Below are 25761 nucleotides of genomic sequence, written 5' to 3' on the forward strand. Positions count from 1 at the left end.
TGCATGAGAGGCATTTTAATTTTGTCCTTGAGAGTACCCCTATCCAACAAGCCCCCAAAGAAAATGTCATGTCTATAGAAAGCGCAGATATAGGCATGACACCCATTATTATTGTCCACTCTGTCCTGACAATCCTGGTCTTTGCATTAGGAAAGGTTTTGAACACTACCACACACTAGTGAAGTTTTAGCGTAGGGTACAGCATTTCACAGGCTAGGACACTTACACAGGGTCTCCCAAGATGCCATCGCATTTTGAGAGACCCAAACCTGGAACCAAAAAGTTGAACAGTTACAAAAAAAAGGAAACAATAAAAACACCAAAAAATATATATAAAACCAAAAAGTCATTTTATTGTTCTCTCCCTCTCTATTGCTCTACTCTTTTTTACTGTATTCTATTCTGCAATGTTTTATTGTTGTGTTTTATCATGCTTGCTTTTCAGGTATGTAATTTACTTTACCGTTTTCAGGTACGCCATTCAGCTGTTGCTGTCAAGATAAATAAATCCGCGCAACAGTGTTTGCTCTCGCGATACATAAAGCCGTGACTCCAGTGCTGTATGAGGTGATTTCACCACCACAGTTAAAAAAAAAAAAAAAAAAAAAAAGCATATATGCCGAAGCATGGGGGCATTAGGGGCGGAGGAGTGATTTTGCTCCTAATGCCACGTACATATGGTCGAAATTCCGACGGAGGCTTGCCCGTGGGAAAAGTCAGACAGTGTGTACGCGGCATAACTTTTTTGCGGGAGGATGCCCCCATGCTTCGGCATATATAAATGGTGCATGTATGCCCATCATAAGAAGTTGGTGGATGAAGGGAGGTAGTCTAATGGTGGGCATACCCACCGATCAAATCTCTTTTTCGTTCAGCCAACAGGCTGCATAAAAAAAAAAAAAAAAAAAAAAAAAAAAAAACACACACACACCACAATACATGTCCAACAAGAACCATCAACGTACTGGTATGTTGCTGGACTTTGAATGGTTATACCATAATGATGCCTGCGGGTTTAGGCATTATTTTCAGCCACATGTAAGCTTTCATTTAAAAGCAATCCTAGCGGCTAATTAGCCTCTAGACTGCTTTTACAAGCAGTGGGAGGGAATGTCGCCCCCCCCTGGGATATAAGTGGTGCCATTGGGAAAGCATTTTATCACACCAATCTTGGTGTGGTCAGATGCTTTGAGAACAAAGGAAAGATCTAGGGTCTAATAGACCAATTTTTAAAGAAAAGAAAAAAAAAAAAAAAGGGAGTACCTGTCACTAACTATTGCTATCATAGGGGATATTTACATTCCCTGAAATAAAAAAGGGAAGAGGAAAGCACCGGTCTTGCGCAAAGGCGAACGCAAGCGTCGCTCTGGCGTCACATGTAAACAGCGATTGCACCATGCATGTGAGGTATGACCACGAAGGTCAGATCGAGGGCAGTAATTTTAGCACTAGACCTGTAAATCTAATGTGGTAACCTGTAAAGGCTTTTAAAAATGTATGTAGTTTGTCGACACTGCGCGTTTGTGCGCAATTTTAAAAGCATGGCGTGGTATCCATGTCCTCGGCCTAAGATCATCTTTTTTAGGTCATAAAAAATTTGGGCAATACCATGGTTTTAGTGCATTAAAATTAAAAAAAATAAAAAAAAATAAAAAAAAATAAAAAAAAAAGTGTCTCCTTTATAATAAAACTATCCCCTATTTTGTAAACGCTATAAATTTTGCGCAAACCAATCGGATAAACGCTTATTGCGATTTTTTTTTTTTACCAAAAATAGGTAGAAGAATACGTATCGGCCTAAACTGAGGAAAAAAAAAAATATGTTTTGGGGGATATTATAGCAAAAAAAGTAAAAAAAAAAAAAAAAAAAAAAATATAGAATTTCTCAAAACTGTCGCTCTATTTTTGTTTATAGCGCAAAAAATAAAAACCGCAGAGGTGATCAAATACCACCAAAAGAAAGCTCTATTTGTGGGAAAAAAAAAAAAAAAAAAAAAAAAAACATCAATTTTGTTTGGGAGCCACGTCGCACGACCGCGCAATTGTCTGTTAAAGCGACGCAGTGCCAAATTGTAAAAACGCCTTTGGGCATTTAGCAGCATATTGGTCCGGGGCTTAAGTGGTTAAACAAATAGAGTTGTTTTATGTCTTTCAGTACCAGTTTTTGTTACAGAGTAAAATAGAAACTGGCACAGGTTTTGCTTCAAATTAAAGTTTGCGGCAGTCTCAGAAAACTGTCCACACAGCATAGAAGAGGGAACAGATCAGTTATAATTAATAAGAAAGGGGTCATGTGCAGGATGTGGAACCCTTGCAAGAAGATCTGAACAAATTTATGGGGTGGGCAACTACATGGCAAATGAGGTTTAGTGTGAAAAAAAAAAAAAAAAAAAAAAAAAAAAAAGTAAAATAATGCATTTAGGTGGAAAAAACAGGAGGATATTAGTTAGGAGGAAAGATTGTGAGCACTGAACTTATTCTCCTCTGGAGAAAAAGGATGCTTGAGAGGGGATATGATTTCAATATAAAAAAAATATTATACTGGGGACCCCACAATAGGGATAAAAACTCTTTACAAAAAAGGCATTTAAAAAGACTTGCGGCCATTCACTAAAATTAGAGGAAAAGCGATTTAACTGGTAACAACGTTCTTTATGGCAAGAATGTGGAATTTGCTTCCACAAGCTGTGGTTTCAGCAGGGAGCATAGAACATAAAAAAAAAAAAAAAAACACTATTAAATAAGCATCTAAAAGACCACAAAATACAAGGATATACAATGTAATATTGACATACACACCTTATGCCTTCCCCCTCACCTTAACAACTATGTAACTATATGTGCCCTTTTGTTAGTTATTTAGAAGCAGCTCCTGCTCACTTTTCCGTTAGTGATTTTAGTAGGATTGAGCTATTCCTTCACTTCCTGTACTAGAGATGCATTGAGGGGAATTTTTTTTTTTATATATATTATATTTATTTTTTTATTAAATGTCCCCCCTTAAAAGCCACTTTTGTCCACATTGAAAGATTTCTGCTCAGCTCCTGTGACAACTCATATTAGCATTTCCAATCACTTTCTCCAAAGAAAGACAGTCATCAGGGCAAACAGGTCAAAATAAAGGGTTCATCTCTCCCATGGGGATACAGTCAGACAAAATGTGATAAAGATGCCAACCCGTCTACATCCTATCCAATTCCTAAAGGGGTTGTAAAGACAAAAATATTTTCCTCTTAAAATTAAAGTCTGACAGTAGCTGATAAAGTAAAAAGTAATGTTTTGCATTAGAACTACTTTGATACCTGTTGAAAATCAAGCTGTTTTATTCACCTCCGTCACTCCTGAATCGTTATTCTCACTGACTTCCTGGTTTGCGGTGCGCGTTTATTCTTGCTACGTCACGTGCCTAATGAGAACTACAATTCCCATTATGCTTAGCGGCGTCGTGCAGTTTTTTTAAATTAAAAGACTGCGGATGAGAACGAGCAAAGTTCTTGTGAACAAACACAGCCACACCCCCCCCCCCCCAGCCTATACCCATTCATTCCTCCCCAGTGCCCACATATTAAAGATCAGTTTCACTTTCAGCAGAGCTATGGGGGCGGAGTTGTAAAGAGATCTGGCAAAGAAAATGAATGCAAGGGAGGCGGAGCTACAGCATCCTAGAGACGCCCACTTATGTCCTGCCTTTGTGCCTGTGAGGGATAGAGAATGTCTTCACAGGGCTGTAGTCATAGGGAGGGGGCGAGCGCGTTCTGCTTTCCACCATGCAAAATGGCTCAGATGCTGGTGGAAAGCAAGAAGAGGAGAGACAGGAAATTGCATTTTTAAACCTGGATTACTGTATTTTGGAGGTCAAAAGGAAAAATTAGGTAAGCGATATTTAAATGCTCTAGCTTACAGCAATCAATTGATCTACAAAAAAAAAAAAAAAAAAAAAAAAAGACACCTTATTGTTCCTTTAAGACAGTGGTTTTCAACTCCTGTCCTGAGGGCCCACTAACAGGTCAGGTATGCAAGATGACAAATACATCACAGGTAATATAACTTGTTGCTCAGCGATTGCAGTATTCTAGTCTGCATCTCCCCATGGTAATACATAAAATCTGATCCGTTAGTGCAGGCATGTCCAAAGTCCGGCCCGGGGGCCATTTACGGCCCGCGTTCTGGTTTGATGTGGCCCCCACTTGGGATTTACATATACAGTCTAATGAAGTGTGAACCTAGCCTGAGTTAAAAAATAAAAATAAAGTGTGGTTCTGCATACACTGAATTGCTTTCTGGAAATTGATTTGACATGTTATAGCCGGTGCAGGGTATAGTTAAGCAACTGCATTGTGCAAGGACACCTGATGTTCTGTAAGCTATTGACATCACTAAATAGGGGATATCATTTGCCTTCTAAAGCCTTTATAAAAAGGTAGACTGACAGAATTGATGATGTTCACAGATGAACATTGTTTTGTATCAAAGATCAAATCAGTGAGAATAAATGCATACAAGCACATGGCATTAAAAACATCAAACTCATTTTGTAAAGGATGACTTTAATTTACAGTATTTGATCAAAATTCGAAGTTCGGTGACAAACATCTTTGGAACTACAGTGGCAGAACATTGTAGAAACCCTTCTGTTGAATGCAAGGCCCTTGAGTGGTTTAAAAGAAAAAAAAAATCCTCAAATGAGTACACTGCAGGTCCATATGCACCAGCAGTCACTATAGCATAAACTTTGCATACAGCTCCAGGTTATTAAAACAAAAAAACTAAGCATTACATTGTGTTTGTGTGACAATGACTTATTTACAGGAAGCAATTCAGACTAAATCTGAAACGAGATAGTAAGAAAAAAAAAAAAGTGGCCAGGTCAATGTGCAAACCAATAAACAGACTCTCCAAAAACACTTAAAGCAGGGCCAACCCCACTCTACAAGTGCATTTATGGAAAGTCTTCCCTGAAAAAAAGTTCTCAAAAAATAGACTCCTCATGGCAAAGAAACATTGTGCCATTAAGATCTCTGCCTCTGGTATCATGATGCTCTGAATAGAAAATGTTACACTGAAAAGGGCTTTGGGGATTTTTTTTTTGGAGGGAGGCATCTTAAACTTGACCACATAATATTTGTACTACATGGACAGACCCATGAATTGGGGAAGCTGTTAAACAAGCAGGAAGTTAAGTATGTGGTAGTTGCACTCTACTTGCTGCCTTGCACACAATTAAAAATAAAAGGATGCCGAGAGCACACACAACCATAACACCTTCCACGTGCCAATGTGTCAAGGTATCTGCAAGGCCACTAAATATGATACGCACATTATGTTCCTATGCTTTTAGGACATTGTATACACCAATGGTGTAATGTTAAAATAGAAAAAGATATGGACGGAAGCATTCAAAAAGCGGGTCCTCTGCGAGGCATGAGGAAGAGCACAATTGAAGTCTTGTGGTTATATGTAAACTTATATAAGATTTTCTTTTATATAAAGAGGGTGGAAACTACAATCCAGCATATGTTCTGATATTTATGTGAAGGTCAGGCCAGCCTCATTGTAGACCTTGAACACTTTCTCAATGGCATTCACATAGGCAGCAGTTCTCAAGTCCAAGCCCAGGTTGTACTTCATTGCAGTGCGCATAATTTGCTGAAATAGAAGAAGGTGATATTGTCAACGCACAATATAGGTTTTTCAGGTCACACAAGATAATTCAAGGCTAAAATTCTAGGATTACAAGATGCTAATACAATGTCGAGACGAGAGCGCAAGAGTGCATGAGGGGTGGGGGGTGAAGTTGGGGCTGGCTTAGTAAACGTGTTTACCAAGCCCTCCCCTGTAGTACAGTGGACATAGGCAGCGATTGCTCTCATGTCCTCTGACAGCTGATACATAGTAACCCTTGCGGTTTACTAGTCATCAGACTGTCATTTTATGAATGAATCTCTATACAGATGCCTTATTTTATTTAAGAAAGGTGCTGCAGAGAAAGGGACCATAAACAGATATGGGGGTCCATTTAGCCCACCGATCTCAAAGACTCCCTCCCCCCAAAAAAAGAAACTAGCAAGACCCACTGGTGGCTGGTGCCCCCCGGTCCACCCGATTGGTCTGCTCACGAGAAAGGGACCCAAGGCCCTGTTCACAGAGGGCATACATAGGTGTTCCGTGCATCTCTATGCAGGCCATCCCATTGATGTCATTTTGGGATATAGCACCTACACGAACAGAGCCGTTGCCTCCCAATTTTACATCCATGTAGATCCCAATGCATGTCCGTGAGCTCACACTGTCTGTGTTCCGGGTCGTGTACCCACATAGATGTCAGATTGGGAAAAGCAGCTATGCCTGTGCAGTCGTTGCACCCCAATTGACATAAATGGGACTGCCTGTACAGGGATGCACGCCAGTGTGGGTAAACCACACGGTATGCCACATGTGAACGATGCTTTAGTAGTAATTGTGCAAGAAATGTTTGTTTATGTGCACTACTAAAGATTTTAGTGAAAATATCGATAAGATGAACAGTTGCGCAATTATTGCAGGGCCCAGAAAAAAAAAAAAAAAAAAAAAAAAAAAAAAAGTGTAGCACTTTTATTCTACAGGTCACATGAGCTTTCAGAAAATGTCTAGTTTGAGGGGGCTTTTCAAACTCTGAAAGCGAAAATGGTTAAAAAAATGGTAATTTTGGGGGCGTGGCTAGCCAGCGAGCTGAATGGACGGCTGATCCTTCAGCTCCCGCACGGACCGGAGATTTGACCCGCTAACGGCACTGTCCCGAGCACAGAAATGCACCACCAAGACCCCCACACGGGGGGGAACCAAACAGGAACCTCCCGCAAGAGAAAGGAGTACCGGGCCCCTCGGAAGCTGACCGACTTCTTCTCCTCAGCACCCGGCGGCCATATCCAAGATGGCGCCCGCGACCGCTCTCCGCGCGGCGAGCGGGCATATACTGACCTGCCTGATGAGGAGGACGTGTTCACCCAGCCACACAACGCATCCCCGGATCCCTCCACTGCTCTTGGACCTCCGTCCAACTCCAACAGCCCGGCGAAGGCGCGGATGCGGCTCGACTCAGGCATACAGGCCTCTGAGGTAAGGCCTGCCCAGGACTCGCTCCCCTCACTACTCCCCGCACCATCCCCTATTGCGGCCTTCCCCACGTCAGGCCAGCCTGTCGTGGACACGCAGCTGAAAGAAATGCTTACCTCCCTGCATAGTTCACTGCACAGTGACATTTCCTCTATGTTTGCTGCCTTTAAACTGGAGATGGGATACATAGGCAACAGGATGGGGCATATTGAAAGTCAGATGAGCGCCATGACAGGCACAGTAAACGACCTAGTGGATGCCCACGACCATGTCAGAGATGAGCAACAGTGGGTACGGGCCAAAATGGCGGACCTCGAAGACAGGTCGAGACGTAATAACGTCAAAATTCGCGGTATACCCGAATCGGTCACCCCAGCAGATCTAAATGCCTATGCTAGGGAAATGATTTCCACCTTATTGCCTGACCTTCCACCTGTGGAAACAATAATAGACCGCATACACCGCCTGCCAAAACCCCCCCACCTACCGGCAGAAGTCCCCCGCGACACACTAATGAAAATACATTTTTTCCATACCAAGGACATGCTCCTAACCAAAAACAGACGCCTGGACCGCCTACCGCCACCATACTCCAAACTGCAACTCTATGCGGACATTTCCCAATACACTAGGCAACAACGCCGGCAGCTACAGACCATCACCAAGCCGCTTATCAATCATAAAATACCCTACCAATGGGGGTTCCCGACCAAACTACTAGTGACCAAAAATGGAGTGAAACATGCCATACACACAGTGGAGGAGGGAATACGCTTGCTTACAAAATGGAAGGTTATCCCGGACGGGATACCACCACCCCACGCACTCACTGCAGGAAACCAACTGCCTCCCATGAAAGGCCCGCACTCCGGTGGGATCAAATGACCATGTTACAGGGATGCCATGTCTTTACTTTCACTAAGCACTCCGGTCCGGTGCCTGCTCGTTGCACCTAGTTACAAACTTTTACCCTCCAGCTCCGCTCAGTGGTTCTGCTGATATACCACTGATCCTTATTGGTACTTACTGCTCCTTCCCCTCATTTCCTTACCTGATTCCATTGCATATCCGTTTTATTGCATTAACTGTTATCCTCTTCTTCCCCCCACCTATCCCGTTCCGGAAGAGCACCTCTCTACCACTACATAGCCTCCACTGAAGAAACTACCGTCGTACCCTCCAGAACCTCAGGACTCGCGAGCTCATTCCAGGCACTGATCCAGAGCCACACGAACTGTGAGTACTACCTCTTTCATCTACGCACCACACCCTTTTGCCTCCACGATGCCGAAATTCCTATCCCTAAATGTAAAGGGCCTGAACCACCCGGCCAAAAGGGCATCTTTATGGCAAACAGCCCAAGACTCCAAATGTGATATCCTCTGTGTACAGGAAACGCACTTTCAACTCACTGCTGAACCAAAATGCACGAACAAGAACTTTCCCACCATACTCAAAGCCTCGGGACCTGACAAAAAAAATGGCATACTGATGGCCTTCAGGTCCACGGTATCTCTAGTCATACACAATACTCTCACCGATCCCAATGGTAGATTCTTAGCACTAGACTGCTCTCTGAATGACGTCAGGCACACCATTGTGTCGGTATACGCACCAAACAAAGGCCAAATTCGCTTCTTAACCAAGCTGATGAAAAAAATAGACCGCTTTAAACAAGGCCGCATGGTCATATGCGGCGACTTCAACATCGTACCAGACAATTCAATCGATGCCTCTTCCAGGCTTAACAGAACGGCATCGCCTATGGGCACTTTCATACGCTCACATGACCTGTACGATGTATGGCGTTGCCACCACACCACCGAAAGAGACTATTCTTTTTTTTCTCCCTGCCATAACTCCTACACTCGAATTGACTACTTTTTAGTTGACAAGTGGACCCTGCCCACGGCCTCAGCATCTGAGATAGGTACCATCACGTGGTCAGACCACGCACCTATAACCCTGACTACAAATGACTCTCCATCTGCCTCTGCAACGAGAATCTGGAGGGCTAATTCAGCTCTCATGAACTCTCCGCTTTATTCAGATTATATCAAGACGAGTTTGGAAGAATTTTTTGAATTGAATACTGGTTCTGTTACCGATAATTCTGTATTATGGAATGCCCATAAGGCATTTATACGAGGGATTCTCATCCAGATTGGAGCTAGAGAGAGGAGGAGGAGAACACAGCGTCTAAATTCCCTGACAGCAGAAATAAAATCACTAGAAAACTTAAACCAAACCCAACCCGACAGGGCCCTCAAACATAAATTAGGTCTCCTTAGACAGGAGCTGAGGTCCCATCTCTTAGACTCTTATGAGAAAGCCCACACACGTTTCGGGGCTAAACACTACTCCACGGGCAATAAAGCCGGTAAAGCCATGGCTGCTAGGATCAAAGGGCATTATGCCAAAACCAAAATCGCCCACTTATATCACCCTGCCTCCAAACAAAAACTAGTAGACCCCTCGGCCATCGCCGAGGCTTTCCGCCACTATTATAATACCCTCTATAACCTGAAAGAAGATTCCTCTGTACCGCAGCCCTCCCCCCAAGACATTTCAACATTCCTAGAACACATTAACCTTCCCAGATTATCCAGCGACCAGCTCTCGACATTGAATACCCCGTTTACTCCTCCAGAACTTCTGGAAACCATTTCGAAACTACCCTCTAACAAGTCCCCGGGCCCAGATGGACTCACTAGTGAGTACTACAAACTCTTTGGACAAACACTAGCACCCTTCCTCTCGAATGTCTGCAACGACGCTGCCTCGTCCTCCTCTCTCCCTCCTGAAATGCTATCCGCCTTGATTATTACACTACCGAAGCCAGGCAAGGAACCCACCCAAGCGCAGAACTTTCGCCCTATATCATTGCTCAATATAGATACCAAGATTTATGCCAAACTCATAGCCAACCGGCTGATTAACTTGATGCCCCTGCTCATTCATAAAGACCAATCGGGTTTCACGAAGGGGAGGCAAACATATGACGCTACCCGCAGGATTCTCAACATCATACATGGTGCTGGATCCACCCGAACGCCTTCTCTGCTCCTTTCTTTGGATGCAGAGAAGGCGTTCGACAGAGTCCATTGGGATTATATGAAAGCGACTCTCATTAAATTCGGATTTCGGGGCCACATACTGTCGGCCATATTGGCACTATATTCTTCCCCCTCGGCCCAAGTATATACCTCGGAGATGCTTTCACAACCATTCTCCATAACCAATGGCACCCGCCAAGGCTGCCCTTTATCCCCGCTCATTTTCAACCTGATCATGGAACCGCTCGCGGAACATGTCAGATCCCACCCCGGTATAGCAGGCTTCCGATTCGGCGTCAAAGACCACAAAATCAATTTATTCGCGGACGACGTGATACTAATGATCACAGACCCAATATCCTCCCTGGCTTCGGTACAACTGCTGCTACAGAAATTTAGTGCTGTTTCGTATTACAAGGTAAATGAACAAAAATCTCATATTCTAGACCTGGGCTTGGACGCAATTACTAGTAACATACTCAGACACAAATATCCTTACTCCTGGGCGGAGGATGGCATAACATACCTGGGTGTAACACTTTACAAGTCACTAAAAGATACCTCAAAGCATAACTACACTTCCATTAAACAAATGTTGATCAAAGAAACTAACAAACTCTCAAAATACGAATTCTCATGGGCAGGCCGCCTTGCGGCATTCAAAATGATGCTGCTCCCCAGGTTGTTGTACATCTTCCGCACGTTGCCCGTGCCTCTCACACGCTCATATCTCAACTCTTTACAGTCCATCTTAACACAATTTGTATGGCAAGGGAAAAAATCCCGATGTGGCCATTCTAAACTCATCAAACACAGGTCAGTAGGAGGAATGGGCCACGTAGATATCAGGGACTACTATCTAGCCTCGATCCTCTCCCAAATGAGGGACTGGTTCTCCTCTTCGCCATCTACACTATGGGGAGATATAGAAAACACCGCAACACCGGGACCTAACCTAGCCAGATGGATGTTTAGCATGTCCACAAAAAACACACCACTGACACTTTATTCGCCCACCGTCCAAGCCTCTGTTAAGGCATGGAGAATCCTTCACAACACCCGATGGACGAACCGTCCGACTAAGCCAATACCGGTCCCACTAGAAACATTAGAACTGCTATCACCTGACCTGACTATCCCGACTTGGCTTGCAGACCAAGTAAAATCTACATCTGACTTACGCTCCCTGGTGGCTACCACTTCCTTTCTACAACTACAACAAAGGTTCCTCGCTCCCACCAGGGACTATTTCACATATTATAGAATACAAAAGTGCCTAGCGGCAAACCCCTCCATAGAAGGCTCGTTACCGATTCACATCTGGAACTACTTCCTCAACGACGTTAGTAAACCGAGGGGTACCTCCATACTATACTCCACCTTCCAAGATAAGACCTTGTTCCAAAAAACTAAACCCCTGGACGATTGGGAAACTGATGTCCAATCTCTTTTTACTGAGGAGCAGTGGCAAATAGCAATTAAGTCCGTTTATAAATACACATCTTGCACCTCCCTGTGGGAACTAACCCAAAAAATAGTAATGAGATGGTACATGACACCACATAGGATAGCCAAATGTTACACACATGCCTCTGACACGTGCTGGAGAGATTGTGGCATACCGGGTACACTCCTACACATCTTTTGGACATGTCCACTCATACGGCCACTCTGGTCAGCAGTTGAGGCGACCTTGCAGGACATCTTTCGCTTCCCCATACTTCTATCTCCACACCTAGCGGTCCTCAATCTGACTATCGAAGACCTACCACCGACACACCGACTAGTGACCACACACGTTTTCTTAGCGACGAAACTACTGATTGCTAGGAAATGGAAAACAAAAGATACCCCCACACTCACGGAAGTCATTAACCTAGTACAGACACACTACACATACGAAACAGTTCTAGCTCGGGGGAAACCCACTTACTCTAAATTGCTCGCCCTCTGGAAACCTTGGAATACCTGGTACACGAATACATACGCTAAGTAATACACCTTTGATCTAAATTACAATCCTCACTGGTGCTCTTCCTCCCCTTCCCTCCCCTTCCTCCCCGCACCCCTTGACAGGATCGCACCTTCCCCCTATCCCCCCTCCCCCCCCCCCCCTCTGTATTATGCTTTTTAAAGTTATGCATATTGTGTTAACACCAAGACCCTCCTTCTTGGAATGGCCTTTTGTTCCTTCCGATGTTACTATAATACTAGAGTTACACTAAATCAACTTTGATGCACCTTAGCATGCTCATAGTACTTGCATAATACTCATCATAGATATGTTGTCATTCTTCTCTATGACATATTCTACTCTTGTTATTGTACGCATATATTGTAATCTGAAAACCACAATAAAAACTATTTGAATATAAAAAATGGTAATTTTTTTTATAGTAAATTGTTTTTATTTGCACAGTTGTGTACCTTCAGGTCTTCACCATGTCACAAAAAGTTGCAATTTAAAACTGCACAAGTATTTGTTATGAACTCAATACAGTTTTAACTTTTATATTTACTAGTAAGTATAGCAGGAATTTGTACATGTTGCCATGTATGAATCCACCTTTAATGATTTTAGTGTATTTTTAAACAAAAATAATGTTTTGATAAACATTTGCGCAAATATTATGGTACCTTAAAAGTCAGTAGCTTTTTTATTCTACTGGTCATGTGCTTTCAGAAAATGTAAGGTTTGGGAAGGGTCTAACAAATTCTGAAAGCTGCAAGAAAAGGCGCAATTTCAAAATTCACTCAATACAGGGGAAGCTTTTATATTTAGTAGAAATGTAGCAAGAGTTTTGCTTTGTTTATGTGCCAATAAATAATTTGTGTATTTTTTGTGAAAATATTGTCTTTAACAAACTCTGAAAGATGGAGAAGCGTCATTTAAGTTTTGCATACGTTCAGATTTTACCATTACCAAAGACGCAATAAAATTTTTATATATATATATATATATATATATATATATATATATATATATATATATATATATATATATATATATATATATATATATATATATATATATATAAATCTCTCGTTATTTATTATTAAGTCAATACTAGTTAAGCGTGAGTGTAAGAATGGAGCGCAGGGCCTGGCAGCAAAAGGGTTAAAGGCAGACTTACTCTTGCTGATCTTTCCATGGTATATGCCAAGCCAGAGTGGACAATATCTTTTTCAGAAGCACCCTGTCAACAAAAAGCAACCATTATAATCACACTATTAAAGAGAAAAGTCATCTAATCCTTAGATCCCAAAAGTCTTGTCAGCTTACAACAGGAAGCCTAAAAAAGGTGAAGTTCCCCCTTAAAAACACACACACACACACACACACACACCAATTAGGATAAGCGAACTGCAGATTAAGATGGCCAAAACTCAGCCATGAAACAATGACAAACTACTCTGAAAACAGATTGTCATTCTGTAATCTAAGATTAGAAACTAGGAGGTGGTCATGGAACACAGGGCAGCTCTGAATTTCTGAGAAGATTACATTTTGTTTTTTGCATTTGACAATAAGGGAAAAAAGTAAAAATAAAGGGGGGGTTCATTGATAGGATTTAAAAATCACTTTGACAGGCTGTATATAAAACAGCCTGGAACTCCAATGGTTAAAAACCCAACTCATTGCTGCAGCAGCCTGCAAGCACCACTTGGGCAACGTCTGGTTTTTAGGACTCAAAACCTGGGCACTGCCAAGACTTGCTCCCTTTCCTAATATCTGTCCATACATACAGTTAATATGGCACTTTACAACTTTTTTTTATATATCAAGAATTATGTTCTTTTAGTATGGAACATACATTCCACATAAATACACTATCAAAATGTGTGTGCTGCAAATTGCCTCCAGCATTGTTTCTTCTTGCTGCAGGTTGCCATTTTGCTGAAGCCCAGAGCAGCAGTAAATCTTTAAGCCATCGGCATCTACAAATTCGACAGTTATTTTTTTAAAGCAGCTGAGCATGTGCAAAGCAGCATATAACAGTATAGACACTTTGTAATGTTTTATATAGCTATACCTGAAAGGCAGGTCTGAAGTGATCTAGCAGGACTTAAATTCCTGACTAAAAGTTCCACTTCAAGTGTGGACCACACACACACACACACACACACACACCAAAAGTAAAAAAGAAAAGCATAAAAAAAAAAATTTCTCCCATTTGTGTAAACATGTGCACAAGTAATAACATATGGCCTAAAGTTGTGGCAAATGTTATCAAAGAATCACATACAGATATCCTAGCCTGGAACTCTGCTGTTGGCACCACTGGAATAGCTCCACCATGTTTCCCAAACTTCCTCTCCAAGCTCTCCTGGACAGACACTAAAACGAGAAAATAAGAACTTAGTAGAACAGTCTGATGAAAAGAACAAAATTATTGGTTTTTGGGAATTTATACTTACTGAGTAAATGATAGTTTGAGTCCCGCTCATATTTGAAGGTTAAGCGACCATAGCTCACATGATTGAGATTCTTCAGCCACTCAAAATAAGAAACTGTTACACCACCAGCATTCAAATACAGGTCCTGTAAAACAAAAAAAAGATATGTGTTCAGGACAATTTAAAAAGGTCTTTTAGCCCAAAAAAATAAGAAAAACTTTATTTTTCAAATTTTTCGTTTTTTTATTTGTACTGCAAAAAAACTGGTGATCAAATACCACTGAAAGAAAGCCATTTGTGGGAGAAAAAAAAAAAAAAAAAAATCTTGCTTTGGGTACAGTGTCACAATTTGTCATTCAAAATGTGGTGGTGCTGAAAATTGGCCTGGGAGGAAAGTGCCCTGTATTGAACTTTTTTTTAACCAATACAGTGGAAGTAGACAGTACGGGGCAGATCCACAAAGAAATTACGCAGGCGTATCTCTTGATACGCCGCGTAATTTCAAATTTTGCGCGTCGTATCTTTGTTTTGTATCCACAAAACAAGATACAACGGCATCTCGGCTAGATCCGACAGGCGTACGTCTTAGTACGCCGTCGGATCCAAGCTGCAATTCTTCGGCGGCCGATAGGTAGCGTTCGTGGAAATCCGCGTCGAGTATGCAAATTAGCTAGTTACGCCGATCCACGAACGTACGTCGGCCCGGTGCATTTTTTTACGTCGTTTGTGTTCGGCTTTTTCCGGCGTATAGTTAAAGCTGCTGTTCTGAGGCATACTCAATGTTAAGTATGGCTGTTCCCGCGTACAATTTTGAATTTTTAACGTCGTTTGCGCAAGTCATTTGCGAATAGGGATTTGCGTAGAATGACGTCACCGGGATACCCCCACGGACTGCGCATGCGCAGTTAAAAAAAATAAACACACGTTTACGTCGGTTCGCGACGTATTTACATAAAACACGCCCCCATTACATCCATTTGAATTCCGCCCCCTTACGCCGCCAGAGATACACTACGCCACAACTTACGGCACGAATTTCAGGATTCGAAAAAAAATAAAAAATAAGATAGGTTACGGCGGCTTATCATAGATACGCTGCGCCCGGCGCAAACGTACGAGATTCTGCCTCTACATTTTTGGAATTAGGTGGAGGGAGGAATAGTGCCCTATTGTTTGTTTCAATGGGAGAAAGTGCCCAGTTATTCATGTAAGGAACAGGAATTATGCCCCCAGTTTAGAGACCACTTTTCTAAGCCGTTAGATTCAGAGCTAAAAGTCACTAACCCGAGACAAGTTGCCAGACCAGGAAAAGCAGATTGTCTTTAATTTACAAAAAAATTAAAAATTCTTCTAGTCCGTATTTGTCAGTTGCGAAGCATGAAACAATTAGCATTTTTGGAAGTAGAAGTTAGTAAATGGTAACCTGGTGTTCACACATGACAGGTTTCCCTAAAATTTGATATAGCCAATTTCTGCACAGTGATAGCGTGAGCATTTAGAAGTGAAATTAAAAGCACCACTTACTGGAATGACCATTATATTTCTCTCAAGGAAGATTTTGTCAGCTTCTGGGGTTGTGGGACCGTTGGCTCCTTCAGCAATAATCTATCAAATATTTTAAATACAATGGTGAAGCAATACAAGAAAAAATAAATAAATAAAAGTCAGTGTTCTCATTTGTTAAACAAGATATGCATTATACCTTTGCCTTGATTTTATGTGCATTAGATTTTGTTAGCTGTTTCTCACTGGCTGCTGGAATTAGAATATCACAGTCAGCCTCCAAGATGCTTCCATCATAAGCCTGGGCTTTTGGGAATCCAACTATTGTTCCATGTTGCTGTTAAAAGAATTAAAAGCCAAAATTGTTAAGAAATAAAAATTGCAAAATATATATATTTTTATAAAATAAACCTATACCAATATGCATGCTCCAAAAGTTTTATCTGTAGTATTGGTTCCCAGTTCTTACTTTGTCAAATATGTAGACACAGTACCAACAGAAAATGTTTGAAACTAGTGCCACCTTGTGGTGAACTGCACAGCTTAAACACCATTTAAAGATTTATTAAACTAACACCATTTTCAATGGCAATACAAAACAGCCATTACGATTAGGTTTGTGCCGATAGAAATATCCACTCATGCAAATGCTACCATAACTCTAGTGTTATTTGAGCCCATACAAGATGAATAGGCTCAAATTGCACTGCAAAGAAAAATGCATGCGATATGAACAGGAATGCGGTGCGATTCCTGTCTGAATGGCATTCAGTTTCTACCACCATTCCTTTATGAACTCCGTCAGAGTTACTTCAGCCAGGAGCAGTGGTGGAAACCGCATGAGATTTGGACAGGAATTGCATACGTTTGGCAGTACGATTTAAGCCCATTAATTTTGTATGGGCTCAAATCACACTGCAACGGCATTGGTACTCAGAATCAGCCAGTACTCAACCAAAAGTATGGTATTGGTGCAACCCCAATTATGATTCATGAAATTTACTGTATTGCTTTTTCAAGCAATTGTACTTATGTCCACAGAAAAGGCACCTTTCGATGGATCATTTACCTTCTCTTCAGAACACCCGCATATCCCAAAAACTCTATCAAGCAAATAGCAACCACATCTTCCACAGTTGACCCCAGACTTATCTCCATACCAACTAGTGAGGCTGTGTATCACATTTTGTGGACAAAGGGAAAACATGACAATGACCAAGTGGGCCAGACTGACCACAGAAGCTGTGGTTGATATCAGCATAATGGAAAGTCCAGGTTGCGAATACTCAGGAGCAACGAAGATAAAAAAGGAAAAATGTGAGCAGGTACCCGCTCCGTGGACCCAAGAAACCCTTAGACTGCAAGATGGGCCACATCTGGCCTTCCCAGTAATTAAGAGTTGATCATTTAAAAGCCAAAAGGTCACCTTTTAGAACAAGTTGCATCCATATTTAGGGTATAACATGTTCCAGCTACTGCCCCTCAGCAATTCCCCCCCCCCCCCCCCGATTAAATTTTTACAGCAACTTGCAACTGGTCACCTCATTTTAGGGAGAAATAAAATTAGCAAAAGGTAACCACAACTAAAGATGTACAACTTAGGGGTTTCCTTCCTGCAACAGTAAATTTTATTTTATTTTTTTAAAGTTAGCAGCTACAAATACAGAAGCTGCTGACTTTTAAAACATGGACACTTGTCCAGCGCACCCGTGATGTCAGCAGCCGAGGACGAGCATTTGCTCCTGCCCACACAGGAAGCAGCTTGCTATGGGGGTATGGGGGCACCTGAGCTGAGCCACTGCTGGGTGTCCATGCAGACACGGAGCAGCGGTTTGGCTCTGCCCCTCTTGCCTCATTGGCTTACTGACCGCAGCAGGAGCCAATGGCATCCCGCTGCCATCTCAGCCAATCAGAAGGGAGAGTCCCAAGCAGCTGAGAGACTCGTGCAACGTTGCTGGATTGAGATGGGCTCAGGTAAGTATTAAGGGGGCTGGCTGTACACAGAAGGCTTTTGATCTTAATGCATGAAGATAAAATAAAATAACCTTCTGACTTTAGAACCACTTTAAACTGGTTGTAAACCCATTACAACCACTTTAATCTACAGGTAAGCCTAAATTAAGGCTTACCTGCAGGTGCAATAAATATCTCCCAAACCTAAAAGGTTTATAAGATATTTTCAGACAGACATCGGACGAAGGCGCACTGAGCGTGCCATTTCATGCAGTTAGTGGTGGCACCCGTGCGCATGCTGCAGCCACGATACCCGGAAGTCACTCATGGCAGCGTCGGAGGAGGCGAACAAGGACTGCTGCTGGGACTTAGATCTCAGGTAAGCAATTCATAATGAGCTAGTACGCTATGCATACTAGCTCATTGTGCCTTTGTCTCCCCCCCCCCCCCCCGAGGGTTTACTTCCTCTTTAAGGTCATACTGTTTACCTGTATTTAATTGTTCATTTTAGATGGGGTTAGAGAAATTAGAATGCTGTGCATCTAGGATCCAATTAGACACTAAACCTGCTTTCGGGAGCATCTAAAAACGCACTACAAAGTGATTCATACTTCCCAGATGAATCTCCTGCGTTTAAAAATGTTAAATCATAGGAATGCAAGTGTACTCATATGAAAATTACTACTCACCAACTTGTAATCTTCAAGTTCTTTTGGATCAATGCCTTCAGGATTCCAGATTGTCCCATCTATTTCACCAATTCCAACACATTTTGCACCAAAACGATGAAGGTAACGCATAGAATGTAGACCTACATTACCGAAACCCTGGAATTGGGAAAAAAAAAAAAAAAAAAAAAAAGGGGACATCAAGTGTGTGCTAGAGTGACAGGAGCAGGCAATATATATATATATATATATATATATATATATATATATATATTACACACACATACATATACACACACACACACACACACCAATTTTTAAATATTGGCATCAGCCAGAGAAAAACCCATATCGGTCGACCTATAAAAAAAAGGAGTATTACACCAAGAATAAAATGTATTGCACATAAACAAAACCCACTATAACCCTATTCCTATATTAACCACTTAAGCCCCGGACCTTTAGGCAGCTAAATGCCCAGGCCAGGTTTCGCGATTCGGCACTGCGTCGCTTTAACAGACAATTGCGTGGTCGTGCGACGTGGCTCCCAAACAAAATTGGCGTCTTTTTCCCTACAAATAGAGTCTTTTGGTGGTATTTGATCACCTCTGCGGTTTTTATTTTTTGCGCTATAAACAAAAATAGAGCAACAATTTTGAAAAAAAAAGCAATATTTTTTATTTTTTGCTATAATAAAATATCCCCCAAAAACATAAAAAAAAAAAAAAAAACTAAAATTCTCAGTTTAGGCCGATACGTATTCTTCTACCTATTTTTGGTATAAAAAAAAAGCAAAAAACGCAATAAGCGTTTATCGATTGGTTTGCGCAAAATCAAGCGATCAGCGATTTTTTTCGTGACTGCGACATTATGGCGGACACTTCGGACAATTTTGACACATTTTTGGGACCATTGTCATTTTCACAGCAAAAATGCATTTAAATTGCATTATTTATTGTGAAAATGACAGTTGCAGTTTGGGAGTTAACCACAGGTGGCGCTGTAGGCGTTAGTGTTCACTTAGTGTGCGTTTACAACTGTAGGACTGACGTCATCGATCGAGTCTCCCTTATAAAAAGGGATCACTCGATCGATACGCCGCCACAGTGAAGCACGGGGAAGCCGTGTTTACATACGGCTCTCCCCGTTCTTCAGCTCCGGGGAGCGATCGCGACGGAGCGGCTATAAACGAATAGCGCCGTCGTCCCGGATCGCTCCCCGAGGGAATCCGCACGCAGCAGAGGGGGTCCCGATCGGACCCCCCACCCGCTAGAAGGCAGGGACGTATATATACACGCCCATCTGCCTGTCCGTGCCATTTTGCGGACGTAAATAGTCGTGCGTTAAGGGGTTAAAAGCACATCTCTACTGTTCATATCTGAAACAATGCAAGCAAATACTAGGAAAATGCCTTGTTCCAATATGATGGACATCAACTTTCTAAAAGCCAAGGGTTTTTTGCAGTATGGTAAAAACAGCATGGAGTGGCCCAAACAAATAAGAACACACACACACACACACACACACACACAATCAATCCTCAACTGACGTGCCAAAAACTTAAAATATATTCTTCACTAGAAAATAAAATTACCTGAATAGCAAATGTTTTATCACCGAACCCTGGAGTCATTCCCAGCTGGCTCATGTATGAAGCTTCATTGATGAAGTTCTCAATGCCGTGAAATACACCTCGACCAGTTGCAGAAACACGTCCATGGATGCCACCTTGGCTGATGGGTTTCCCTGTGACGCATGCATGTGCATTTATGTCCTAGAATAAAAATAAATCAAACAATTACTGGATCAATGTTCCAGTAATCCTATTCTCCAAATAAAAAATTCATATTTGAGTAAAAAAACAAAGATCAAACACCACAATGAGCCCAACTTACAGTGTGTCCAATTGTGTTGGCATACGTGTCTGCAATCCAAGACATCTCTCTCTCTCCTGTGCTCATATCTGGGGCAGGAACATCAATACCGGGTCCTGTGGAATAGAGGTAAAAATACAGCTAGGTGAACTTATCCATAGTGGATTTCCCTGGAATCATAAGCAAGCTGGTAAATACCCCCCCCCCCCCCAATCTGGTGCAGACATGTAAACCTGCATCTCTGGTTCACCTGTATCAGAGTGGCTGCTGCAGGGGAGAGGGGGGGGGGAAGAAACAGACAACGGAGGAGTAATGGGAGCCTATGGGTGGGGTCACGACTCAAAATTCACAGTTGCTGTTGAGCTCTCCCTTACAGCCAGTTCACACAGGGGAGACCTGTCAGGCTACTCAGCTTCCTGACAAGTCACGGTCCAACCAATCAATGAAACTGTTCTAATAGGAGCGACGCAAGTCTCTCCGACTTAGAAAAATGTTCCTGTACGACTTTGGGGGCGACTTGCCTTGACTTCAATACAGAAGTCATTTTGCCTCTCAAGTCGATTTGAGATTGCCTTGCCGAGTCACCCCCCAAAGTCATGCCGCCTGTGTGTGAACCGGCTCTTAGCGCTCTTTCACATGGGCAGCTGGGGAGGTTGAAGCAATAAAAACGTTGGCTTGCACTCTGCCACAATCTGAAAAGAAATCCATCGTGGATCACTTTTTGTAGGGCAGCAAGGGAGTGTCAGAGCTGCAGGATCAAGTGAACAGATTTTACACACATTCACACAAGCCTAGTTTGTGGTAGCCAATAATATACAGAAGAGTAGCTTACCAATAAATCCCTTCTTTGCTAGCTCTATTGTGAACCTTCTGGTTATCTTTTCAAGTTCTGCATCCTAAGAGAGGAAGAACATAATAAAAATGTATTATGAATATTGTACATCCAAAACTTGCATGGGTTGTGACAATGAGCCTACAAAACCACGTAGTATATATAGAATATTAGTACCCATAAGATGGTACCTTGTGTGAAAATGTAAAAACGGTTGTCAGTTCATACTGGTTAGAGTCAGTGTTGTGGCACAGAACACACTCTGTATGAGGGTTCATCCATCAGATTATAAAAAGGGATATTTCTACTCAGAACCATCGCCTATCAGCCACCTCTAGGCAGGGACTGCTTTGTCCAACACCACCCCAAGAGCCCCTAAAGTCAGAATGCTCCATTAAGCAGATTAACATTAAAATTTGCAGGAGTGGAGCTTTAAACCCCAAAAAAAAAAAAAAAAAAAAAAAAAAAAAAAAAACACACAAAGCACCTTGTACAGTATAGGATTTCATGTAATCTGTGCCCAGTCTTGCCATGAAGAGTTATATCCAGCTCTGAGCAGTCCGCTTAACTTTTTTCAGTGAGATAAAAAAAAAAAAACACTGACAGAAGAAAGTCAGTTTTCCCTGCCTTGCTGTGAGTGACAGGCTTGAGCATGAGATATGCAATTCTGTGTACTTCAGATCCCCTCCTTTCTTCCCGGGGCTCTCCCAGGACTGGCTGCTCCACACCTCAGCACGATGGGCATGCTGAAGTCATGTGGTGACTTTTCTGGGTTTTGACTGGATGTTAGTGATCATAGCAGAAGTTCAGTGCAAGAAATATACAGGAAAAAAAATGCATGTTGACAAGGGGAGTGTAGAGGTGGGCGGGGAGTCTGACATCACAACTCCAGACAGACCCACCCACAGAATCTGCAGTTTTTCTGTTCTCATAACAGATAGAGGGGAGACATTTGATGGGTGAGGATACATGCAGGATGCATGTATATCCTTATAAACTACTGCCATAGTGGTTATCTATAAAGGATGAGAGTGGGTTTACATCCAATTAAAGTCTACTCTTTGATACTAGCTCATTATGCCTTTGTCTTGCTGGCTTTTTTTTTTTAGCAAGAGGGTTTACAACCACTTTAAGAAGCACCCGTTGTTGTGATATGGTGCTGGGACTCAAGTGTGTAAAATCATGCATGCATCTTTGACCCTTAGTGCCCTTTCATACAATCAGCGGTGGATTGACTTTTATAGAAATTTGGACAGGTGGTGGGAAGGAGACATGCTACCCCTTTACTGCTTATTTTGAACTCTAAATACCCTATATGAGGCACAGGCCCATGCAAGCAAATAGGTTGCATGCAACGGAAGTACCACCCACTGCATGCAACATGCGGTTTAACCTTTGCTGCGACCCCAAAGCATAGCAGCAGGTGTACCGCTGAACACCATTCTTCAGGAAGCTACAAGTAAGCTCAATGTAATTGACCTATACGGTATATAGTATTAAAGTCACATATGAAACCCGATTGTCTCAGCATTAGGCTATACCCCTCAAGTGTCGCTTTTACTGCTGATGTGCACCAGTGGAGATTGAGCGGGTGAGCATGCAATGGGTTAATATGATGAGAGAAGGGCTGACATAGAAGGAACACCGTGCCATCAAGTCACGCCTCAGGCCAAGTCGGGAAACGACAAAACGCTTCAGTACGTGGCCTTACAGCAGCTGGAAGTAACATGTGTGTCACAGATAGAGAGACAACCTGGGGAAATAGCGCGATTATTAAACAGAGACGGATGTGCTCCTCTCCAGCAGAGTGGTGATTACATTTAATGCTGATATTGTTTTAACTGCTTGTAAGTGCAACGTGTAGGGGTTGGGGGCTTTGCAATAAATGTTATACAGAATCACACCATGTGGATTTTTCTAGGACAGAAACTACTAATAGATTATGAAAATAGTTGTGAACCATTTTAATAATTGATTAATTGGCCGGCATACAGAATGCATGCTTTGTTTCAGGAAATACAGTGCAACACATACAGCTCAGTACACTGCCCACACATGTCAGTAAGTGCCAGCAAACTTGTGAATATGTGAGGAGCAATGCCTCATGGGACATGTAGTCATGGGCAGGAAGTGAGTAGTTCTAAAGGCAGAAGGTTTTTTTACCTTGCTATAGGGGCGCTCTATACTATACTTTGCAGCTTGCATTGGGCCACCCTAAAGGCAGGAAGAGCCAGAAATGTTAGTGGAGGACCCCCAAAGAAGTGAATCAGGGCTGCTCTGTGCAAAACCCTTACACAGAGCAGGCAAGTATATCACATTCAAACTCATGTTAAAATAGGAGTCGGTACACACCAGCCATCATTTAAAAAGTTTACATTTACACATGTTTGATGGAGAGAAAAAAAAAAAAAAAAAAACCTTAAGACTGTGTGCAGGAAAGATCAGCATCTGAACTCAGAGAAGGTGGAGGCTGACAGACTGGAGGTAATAAGGCATTACAATTATATTTAAAATACACTTTTACCAGTATTGTTCGTTATATTTAACAAAGAACGTTGCTGCTACTAAACGTCTTGGGCCTGGTTCACGCCTATGTGTTTTTTGCAGAAACGCACTACAGGTTAACATTGTTTTCCTATGGGACACATTCACACTTTTTTCAGCTGCTGTGTATTTGGAAAAGGTAAAGAACACACACACACACACACACACACACACACACACACACACACAAATAAATCAGCCAACTAATCGATTATTAAAATTGTTCGATGCAGCGCTAGATTTTTCTTTAAGATATACACATTGAGTGATCTGCAGGCCTATAGGGCAGGGTTCGACAAATCCTGGGTGCCAGGTCGCATTTGCGACTAGAATTGGCAACCTGGCGTGGCACAGCTGGAGTATCCCGTCTCCAAAGACATGTAGCAGAATGAGTTTTGGCCAACATTTATTGGATATATAAGGTTTGTTTTTTTTTTACAATAGAGGATAATACAATGTTTTGGTTCTAGTCGGCTGTGTAAAAATTTAAGATTGGGTAATTTTTTTATATTGAAAATAAAAGCCGTTGGTCGCAAGACTGGACAGGCGCACTACTTTTAGCATCTGATGTAGACAGGACTGCATAGTTAGATTTTTTTTTTTTTTAGGCAAGCTCAATTGCCTGCTTTTCGTGCCCCCTGGTCACATATGAATGACCCCCCTGAGGACCATATCAGATGGGAGATTCTCTTGCTAGAGACATATTGCTACAGGGAGAATCATAGAGGCAAGGATTTTCCTAATAAAACCACCCTCACCAGCGCAGAATCGCAAGCCAATGTTATCTCACTGGTCCAGTCAGCAAGCGAGGATCTCCCTATGCAAAGATATGTAGTGTCTTAGTGATCCTGTCACTGGTGTTGTCAAGCTTACATGTCTGACATTGGCCTTGCACTGCACCTCACCAGCCTCCCAAATTCAGAGAATACTTACTGAATAATTCTTAGTATTGATCTTCACTCCAGCTTTGGCACCACCAAAAGGCACATCTAAGAAAAAAAAAAAAAAAAAAAAAAAAAAAGAAGAAGTGTAAGCAATGAAGATGGGGAGGGATTCAAAATATTCAATAAGTCCCCCCCCCCCCCCAAAAGGCAGTCAGCAATGTTATTCTATAATGTAATTGTACAGTTCGGGTTTACAAGTAGTATTAACACATTACATTTTTATTCACTTCCTTCAGCAACTGACAAATTCTACTCATAGGGTGTGAAACCAACCTAAAAGGAAGTAACATTTTGCCATGTCTCCGACTTCATTAAGCAATCCTAGGTACTGCGGTAATACTATAGCATGCATCTGACCCTGCAATACTACCAAGCACGATTTATCAATAATTTAGGATGACACCCCAAAACCCAAGTATCATTAGGTACCAATGGACTCGGGGGGGGGTCACTGGCAGCACAATACTATAGGGCAACACTGCAAAAGACTAGCAAGGTGTAACGGTGCTCTTACAGTAAAAAAATATAAAAACATTTCCTCAGAGTATCAAAGTAAGCCTGACACCAATATGTAGGACTAATGTATCTGAAAAATACCACTTTCAGGAGCGATCGTCTGATAATCTGATCGCTGGTACACAACGTTCAAGAGCTGGTCATGACAGTTCATGCTAAATTATCCAAAGGGCCTCATATGAGGACAGAACAAACACATTCTTGTGCAATTAGTATGCCATTTAGATGAAATAAGTTGTGCAATTAAGACCATGCATGCTTGGAAACTAAAGAATACGTTACATAATTTCCAAAGTGTAACGTATTCCATCGTACAAGAATCAAAACCTCTTCATTTTCAATACGAAATTAGCACACAAGAGAAAAAATAAACCCCTACGG

At 42.0% G+C, this 25761-nt stretch overlaps 1 protein-coding gene across 1 annotated transcript in view; it reads right to left on the minus strand.

Annotated features, from left to right (window-relative positions):
- Positions 1–4527: 4527 nt before the first annotated feature.
- The window catches only part of GLUD1 (glutamate dehydrogenase 1), a 33974-nt gene continuing 12740 nt past the window's right edge, over positions 4528–25761 (minus strand). The window contains exons 3-13 of the mRNA XM_040320587.1: positions 24854–24909; positions 21377–21440; positions 20566–20660; positions 20265–20444; positions 18692–18829; positions 16249–16386; positions 16071–16151; positions 14568–14691; positions 14396–14487; positions 13283–13345; positions 4528–5646 (exon numbers count right to left, since the gene is read on the minus strand). Of these exons, the coding sequence (XP_040176521.1) occupies positions 5527–5646; positions 13283–13345; positions 14396–14487; positions 14568–14691; positions 16071–16151; positions 16249–16386; positions 18692–18829; positions 20265–20444; positions 20566–20660; positions 21377–21440; positions 24854–24909 (1151 nt within the window). The 3' untranslated portion in view covers positions 4528–5526. The remainder of the gene's footprint in view (positions 5647–13282; positions 13346–14395; positions 14488–14567; positions 14692–16070; positions 16152–16248; positions 16387–18691; positions 18830–20264; positions 20445–20565; positions 20661–21376; positions 21441–24853; positions 24910–25761) is intronic.

This window comes from Rana temporaria, chromosome 8 (assembly GCF_905171775.1).
Source record: "Rana temporaria chromosome 8, aRanTem1.1, whole genome shotgun sequence".
Lineage (NCBI taxonomy): Eukaryota > Metazoa > Chordata > Amphibia > Anura > Ranidae > Rana > Rana temporaria.